This window comes from Bombina bombina, chromosome 8 (genome assembly GCF_027579735.1).
Source record: "Bombina bombina isolate aBomBom1 chromosome 8, aBomBom1.pri, whole genome shotgun sequence".
Classification (NCBI taxonomy): Eukaryota; Metazoa; Chordata; class Amphibia; order Anura; family Bombinatoridae; genus Bombina; species Bombina bombina.
Window position 1 is genome coordinate 75,990,870 of NC_069506.1, and position 8,641 is coordinate 75,999,510.

The 8,641-nt window shown below is 33.9% G+C and overlaps 1 protein-coding gene across 1 annotated transcript; it reads right to left on the reverse strand.

Moving 5' to 3' along the window:
- Positions 1–6,413: 6,413 nt before the first annotated feature.
- LOC128637996 (UDP-GlcNAc:betaGal beta-1,3-N-acetylglucosaminyltransferase 7-like) lies at positions 6,414–8,202 on the reverse strand. Its single transcript, XM_053689880.1, has one exon. The coding sequence runs from the start codon at positions 7,899–7,901 to the stop codon at positions 6,672–6,674; it is 1,230 nt and encodes a 409-aa protein (XP_053545855.1). The 5' UTR covers positions 7,902–8,202; the 3' UTR covers positions 6,414–6,671.
- Between the last annotated feature and the right edge of the window lie 439 nt (positions 8,203–8,641).

Below are 8,641 nucleotides of genomic sequence, written 5' to 3' on the forward strand. Positions count from 1 at the left end.
CGAGAGCGGTATGGGTGCAGTTAAGATGGTGTTAGATATGGATAAAAACTATTCTAAAGCCCAGGTTCACTTTCTCCTTCAGCTATTAGAATTAATTCTTTATTGTAATTACTTTTTATTTGGAGATGAATTTTTTCTTCAGATACAAGGGACTGCAATGGGGTCCAACGTCGCCCCGAATTACGCTAACATTTTTATGAATGTATTCGAAGAAAAGTTTGTTTTTTCCAATCTTGTATTTCATCGGTATGGCGCCTGCTGGTGGCGCTATATCGATGATATCTTTGGGATATGGTGGGGCGACGTTGGATCCCTACTTAAATTTGTGGAGGATATAAATGGAGCATCTGGCCACATACAATTTAAGCTAACTTGGAGTGAGAGTAATATTGCTTTTCTTGACACTAGGATTATTAAGGAAGGAAGAGAGTTGAAGGTTGACTTATTTAGAAAAGAAACAGACAGGAATAGTTTATTGCACTTTGATAGTGCCCATCCTGGATCCCTCCTGAAGGCTCTTCCCCGTAGTCAGTTCTTACGAGCCCGCAGAATTATTACTGATGAAAATCTAGTAAGAAAAAGAATGATAGAAATGGCAGACAGATTTTCTAAAAGAGGATACCCATCAGATATATTAGAAGCTGAAATTAATCATGCACTTTCTGTTCCTAGAGAAGGTTTACTTAAAACTAAACAGAAGGAAAATAATAAAGAGGATCGCCTCATATTTGTATCTGAATTTAATTCCCAGTCTAACCAAATCCAATATATCCTGAGAAAACATTGGTCTATACTCTCTGAATGTAACCCCCAAATTAAAGAATTTAAGAACTTACCCATGCCAGCGTATAAACAGAGTTTTAATTTGAAACAACAATTAGTTAGAGCAGATATAGGGACAAATATTAAGTCAACACAAAAATTCATTAAAAGTAAGAATGAAGGGAGTTATCCCTGTTTGGGATGCTCTTGTTGTAACAACATGATTAAAGGGCCCACATTTGTGCATCCAACTACGGGAAAAAAGTTTAAAATTAATGGCTTTCATACCTGCTTAACCACTTATGTGGTTTATTTAATTAAATGCCCCTGTGGGCGTGGCTACGTCGGAGAGACGACCAGAACTATCAAAGATAGGATAATTGAACATAAAAGCTCTATTCGAATTAAGAATTTTAAAGCGCCAGTAGCACAACATTTTGTAGAAATGGGCCATTCAATTGGGCAATTGCGCTTTCAAATTATTGAGAAAATAGAAATACCAAGAAGGTTAGGGAATAGAGAACTTCTCCTTAAACAGAGAGAAAGTTTCTGGATTTGGAAATTAGGCACTATGGAACCAAATGGGCTAAATAAAGATCTGGATATGTCTGTCTTTCTATAATAATTTTTTATGAATTAATTTTGTATTTTTTCATAAATTAATCTGTATTTGAGAAAATAACATGATTCTATAAATATTTGTTTTTGTAATTTAATTATAATTAATATATTATAGAGTTTTTTAATGTTTTTTGATGTATAAAATATTTTTGATGTAAAGAGTTAATAGGAAGTTGAACCTGCAGCGCCACCTAGTGGTGTTTAGGTTTAAATAGAATCATTGCAGTATGATGTTTAGCATGAATAAGGTAGCAATACCGAAACGTTGCTGTTAATGCTGTGTTGTACCCAATAAACACTATTGTTTGCTGCTACTCTTTTTGGAGTGTTTTTGTTATTATACTGATGCAGATACATATCCAGTATTTCACTCAGGCTTTATTTATTCCATAACTTATCACCCAATATCGCTAGCAGTCTCTTGACAAGCCACTAACTTATTCACACTACATATTTTATTTATTTATATTATTTAATCAGAAAGAAAAGATATACTAAGGTTGTGGTGGACACTGCAAGGGCTAGTCATGGACACCAGTGTCCGTGTACGGACACCTTGCCTATCCCTGGTCCCAGGACTTGCAAGGGAACGTGCATCTGGTATGTGCAGCACAGTCATGTTATTTCCATCTTCAGTTTAAGGAAGTTTACTGTGAAATCTCATGAGATTACAGTAAAGCAGAGTGTGGCACCAGCACTGATGAAGTTGATTCAATGCTGTTTTTTTGTTTGTTTTTGAACATGCAGCTGGACAGTAGCTGAAGTAAAACTGTTCACAAAGCACTTACTCCGGTAAGCTGAAGACAATTTGAGGTAAAATATCTTCCTTTTTTACATAAAGATGTTCATGTGATATTTTCTTGTCAGCTTTTGATATTTACGCTGCATCAATTTCAAGTGATTTAGCATAGGAGTATTATGTCCCTTTAAAATACTTCAGATCCTTATTTCTATGGGAGCAGGGTCATTATAAATAATTCAGATAGAGTATGCAATTTAAAAAAAATTCCAATTTACTTCTATTGTCTAATTTGCTGTGCTCTCTATCACCTAGATTACGAGTGGTGCGCAAGTGTGATATTGTTTTTTTAGGCTCCCTAGAGCATCTTCAGCCTCACCAGTCCGTATGTTATTAAATACTACAGTTAGGGCACCACTCGTAATCTAGGTGTTTGTGTCCTTTGTTGGAAAGTAAACCTAGTTAGGTTCAGGTACCAGAAGCTGGCTGCTGATTGGTGGCTGCACATATATGCCTCTTGTTATTGGTTCACCTGATATATTCAGCTAGCTCCCAGTAATACATTGCAGCTCTTTCAACAAAGTATACCGAGATAATGAAGCACATTTGATAATAGAAGCAAATTTTGCTTAAAATTATATGCTTTATCTAAACCGTGAACGAAAACTGTTGTATTTCATGTACCTTTAAACCATTCAAACCTGGAAATGTCTTTAGCAAAAAAATTGTGCTATTTTTCTTTAGAGGGGTAAAATGCTTTTCAATCTTGTTAATGTTTTAATTCATAGGTATTTTTAGATTGATGAGTACCCATGTGCGCACAAACACATATACATTAGGACCAGATTGCAAGTGAAGCGCAAAATATCGCTTTTGCGAGGGCGATATTTGCGCTCCACTTAGCAATACCAGCACAAGCAAATGTGTGCGACCTCGCAAGCCTTCTGGAGGGAGGGTCTAATAGTGCAGTCTTGCCGCTCGCAACAAGACCCAAGCTAATATAGCCAGGCAATCCCTTAAGGACCAGCAATGTACTGGGTACATATGGTTGTTAAGGGGTTAAGCCATAAAAACTGCTTGTGCAGTTATTTTTTTTTTTTAAAAATGCTATTATTTTTTTTTATTTTTAAATCCAACTCTACACTTAATTTGGGGGGAAATTGGGGCACATTTAAAATTACCCAAAGGTATGACCTCTGATTAATTTTCGGAGAGCTAATTGCTACCGCAAGCTCGCAGTAGCAATAACCAGCCACTTGTAATGGCTGGTGATTTATCGTGCGCCTGTAAACAATGCAGGCAATAAATTAGCGTTCCACTTGTAATCTACAGTAGTCCTTAATTAGCAGGTCTTTGACACTAATTTTGATTGTGGAAACCCTCCTGCATATATTTCATGGAGACACCTCTGTGTTAAATGCATTTACCTAATGAAGTTTATTAAATGATCATTAGCTCATAATAACAGGAAAAAGCCACACTTTGTATTAAGATTCAGTTTTATTCTGTTAGATTTTTTTTTTTTTAGGAAATCCTAAATTTGAGTCAGTTTCAAAATAATATACAAATGTAACATAGTTTTTAAAAAAATCCTAAAAAAAAAATCCTCATATTAAGCTACGTTTTAGATACCAATATACATGCTTTCCTTTAACAGATGCATTTTTTTTCTAATTAAAGACGAACACCAGCGTCTTCTCTACAAATAATAATAATAAAAAAAAAGAAATTTCCAGCAGAAACCAATAACAAATTCTTCTTATAAAAAAAGACAATACTTTTCTATTTTTGTACTTTCACTACCTTTTTACATGGCAATTGTATATTTGAATTTACTGTATCAATAATATGTAGCAAATACACATTAAACACATAGTTAAATATACTTTATTACAAATGTATCTGTTTTAGACCAAATAATATATATATATATATATATATATATATATATATATATATATATATATATATATATATATATATATATAAAACAAAAAACTAAAATAACATAAATCAGATGGCAATAGATTAGATCAAATATTCTATAAGAATATATTTATAACATTTTATTAGCACTGATATTTACACAGAATGTAAAGTCTGCATTTTAACCAAATGTGATATATTTAACTGAAATATATACTCCTGATATGCAAAACATTCTACTGTCTCCCACTCTATTCTGATTATGACTATGTGCTGATATTTTTAGGTTAAAGGGACAGTCTACACCATAATTTTTATTGTTTTAAAAGATAGATAATCCCTTTATTACCCATTTCCCAGTTTCGCATAACCAACACAATTATAATAATATACTTTTAACCTCTGTGATTATCTTGTATCTAAGCCTCTGCAAACTGCCCCTTTTTTCAGTTCTTTTGACAGACTTGCAGTCTAGCCAATCAGTGCCTGCTCCCAGATTACTTCACGTGCACGAGTACAGTGTTATCTATATGAAAAATGTGAACTAACACCCTCTAGTGGTGAAAAACTGTTAAAATGCAATCTGAAAGAGATGGGTTTCAAGGTCTAAGAAATTAGCATATGAACCTCCTAGGTTAAGCTTTCAACTAAGAATACCAAGAGAACAAAGAAAAATTGGTGATAAAAGTAAATTGGAAAATTGTTTAAAAGTACATGCTCTATCTGAATCATGAAAGTTTATTTTGGCCTAGACTGTCCCTTTAAGGCAGTTTTGACTAAAACACTCCTAGTACTACTTAGTTTACATTTGGCCTTAAAATACAGCAAAAGAAACACTTTATTTTGCCTTGATTTGAAAATATAAATAAAATAAGATAAAAAATATTTTATGTTACTCCAGCACAGAATTTCATTTTTTTTCCTCAGTCAAAATGAAACCCCAAAAACTGTATATTATTCATAGTATTTCTATATATATCTGTGTGTGTGTATATATATATATATATAAATATATACCTGTGTGTGTATATATATTTATATATATATATATATATATATATATATATATATATATATACACACCTGTGTGTGTGTATATATATATATATATATATATATATATATATATATATATATATATATATATATATATCCAAAAGGAAAAAAGTAGATGGCTCCAGCACTGTTTTATAAAAGTGAAATAACCTTTATTAAGTTGACATAATGAACAGACAGCAACGTTTCGGGTAATGCAGACCCTTAATCATGCTGGGTCTGCATTACCCGAAACGTTGCTGGAACCATCTACTTTTTTCCTTTTGGATTTATATATTGGAGGTGAGCAGGACCCTCTGGCTACCGTGCACTTTACTAAACAACTCTGAACTGTTATTTGTGCTGGACCTATTGCTCCTTTTATATATATATATATATATATATATATATATATATATATATATATATATATATATGAATGAAAAAATAGGCAGACACTTAAAATTGCAAGAAGTTCCAAAGGCTTTACTTCAAGGCTGCAATACAACACAGAGCAACGTTTCGGGGCTTACACCCCCTCCTCAGGCTCAATATATATATATATATATATATATATATATATATATATATATATATATATATATATATATATATTGATTCAAAGAGAGCACTCTCACTTCCAAAGTTTTTAAATGCCAGGGTGCAAGCAGATATGTATATAAATGAAAGAAAGCACTCTCTGGTCTTTTTGGTGAATATTTAATAAATCAAGCGTGACGTTTCGGGGACACACTCCCCTTCCTCAGATGAGGAAGGGGAGTGTGGGGGAGTGTGTCCCCGAAATGTCACGCTTGATTTATTAAATATTCACTAAAAAGACCAGAGAGTGCTTTCTTTCATTTACTGTATATATATATATATATATATATATATATATATATATATATATATATATAATTTCATTTTAACATCAACAAAAAAAGCTAATGATACAATGTTATATGCACTCATTATCATGCAATGTTACATTATCTTCACTGGCAAATACATGAAATAAGAACACAAACACATTGATCTACTTTTATTTAATTTTTTTAATTGTGGATGAGAATTTGTGCTTGCAAATATCCAATTTTCTCCTCCTATATTTTTATAAAAACAAAAGGTCAATGAAAATGTGCAAATAGTTCATTGTATTGATTTTTTTCTGTAGTACAGTTTAGTTCTTAAAGGGACACTGAACCCAAATTTTTTCTTTCGTGATCCAGATAGAGCATGCCATTTTAAGCAACTTTCTAATTTACTCCTATTATCAATTTTTCTTCGTTCTCTTGCTATTTTTATTTGAAAAATAGTCAGAACCCTGGACAGCACTGGTTTATTGGTTGATGTACTTATCCACCAATCAGCAAGAACAACCCAGATTATTCATCAAAAATGGGCCGGCATCTAAACTTACATTCTTGCTTTTTAAATAAAAATACCAAGAGAATGAAGAACATTTGATAATAGGAGTAAATTAGAAAGTTGCTTAAAATTGCATGCTCTATCTGAATCACAAAAGAAAAAAATTGGGTTCAGTGTCCCTTTAAAGATTCTTTATATGATGTTTTAAAAGAAAATGTTCTTAAATATAAACAGTTTTACCACAGTGTATTTTTTCATCATGAACTACTTTCCACATGGTAAGTAATTCTTCAGAGCTTAGTTTGTGGACCACCAGCAAACTTTTGTAAAAACAGGGGTCCTTATTCATGGAACTAGATCTCCTTTTGCTTATCCCAAATGTTCTAAATCCTGGATGTAATTTAGGCTGTACACCTACAGTTTTCAAGCACATCCCCAAAAACACATCATCAATAGGAAATAACTGTATCTTTTCAGAAGCTGAAAACAATTTTCTAGCAAGATGAGATGCCATCAAAAAACCTCCACCACCTGCATACACAGGATACGGTTTATCATACAGTTCTTTGGGAATATAATACTTGCTTTGCTTATTTCTAATAGGAACTGCTCTTGAAATAATGTCTCCCACAAATAAACTTGACACCTGAGGATCTTCTTTTTTAAAGTTTAAAAAATCCAATATATTTTCAGTGTTAACAAAAATATCATCATCACCCTTAAAAATAAACTCAACCTTTGAACAATAGATGTGAAACCATTTCAGGAAATTCACTTCTTTAAGAGTCAGATTAAAAAATGTGTCCATGAAATCCCATTGTAGGATGTCTCCATAGATCTGATTTTCCTGCTCAATTAGTTTCTGTAAATTCCTATGATCTTTTCCTGTTGATGTTGTTCCCAAAAGAAACAAGGTTTTGATTTTTCTTCCATCAATCTCCTGTTCCCTGCCCCAGGTCTTCCTCACTGCCTCTCTCCTGTCGTGTTGCTCAATGATAGACTTTACAACAATGAGAAGGTGAATATCTCCTTGACATTTCTCTGGATGGTTTAGCAGCAAAGGAAAATACCTACAGTGGCTGTGCAAAATAAACTGATGAAATCTGGCATCCAAATGTCTGAACCAGGACTGTTTCCTCAAGTCACTGTTTTCAGGACATCTGCTCTCATTAATGTCCCACCTTGCAGGTGACATTTTAATTATACTTGGAACAGTCACCTCATTATTTTGGTCTCCTGGTTTGCTGTGGCTGATCCATTCCAAGCTTTTCCTGTTGTTGGTCTTCTGTGGCTGCAGCCATTCATGGTTAGTCCTAGAACTTGTTGCTAGAATACCTTTAGCACCTTCCTCTACCAATTTAAGTTTATGTATAGTCACCAGCGTGGCAAATATTAAGGAGACACTTAAACAAGTTTTCAGCAATCTTTTCTTTCTAAACAGATAATCCATTCCTGTGAGTCTGAGGACAAGTCTAGAATGCAGATCCTACCTGCACGTTTACTGCTGTCTTGGGATGATTTAGCTGAACAGCAGCATGTCTGCAAAAACCACAATTCCAGAAAGCACATGAATATGACACACAATGACCTAAACACAGTAGTAAAGATGGAAAATCTGAGCTCAATGCAGAGACGTGAGAAACCTCTCTCACTCCATATCTCCTGCCTTTGTGATGTTCTGCTCTTCTAAAGCAGGGGTGTCTTAATAAAGCAAGTGTGCTGGAGATCCCATGGGTCCTTCTTACAGCAGAAGAGAGAGACTCCCTGCACTGTCCTGCGCCCATTAAGCCCCAGCAGACCCCAGTAAGTTCCTGCGCCCTCTCCAGTCCCTATCTATGGCACAGGATCACATTGCGCCCCAGCCAGATGTGTGACCAGCGACAGACTGCAGGCAGCGTCATTACTGCTCTCTGAGATCAGCTTTCCGGCATTTGGATGGCAATATGGGTTTAACCCCTACACTGCCGCATTGCTAAACGCTAAATGCAAATTAGAATGCAAATTGCATGCAAGTAAATATATAAATAATCAAATAATATATCAGCTAATTGCAGTTACATTTTACCTAAGTAAATTAGCAGTCTGTTTCCATCCTTATAATAACATAAACATTGCAGCTGCTCAGAAGAGAAAATAAGATTACACAACAATGTACTGTGTATATATGCAATACCCCCTCGTATTATTAAA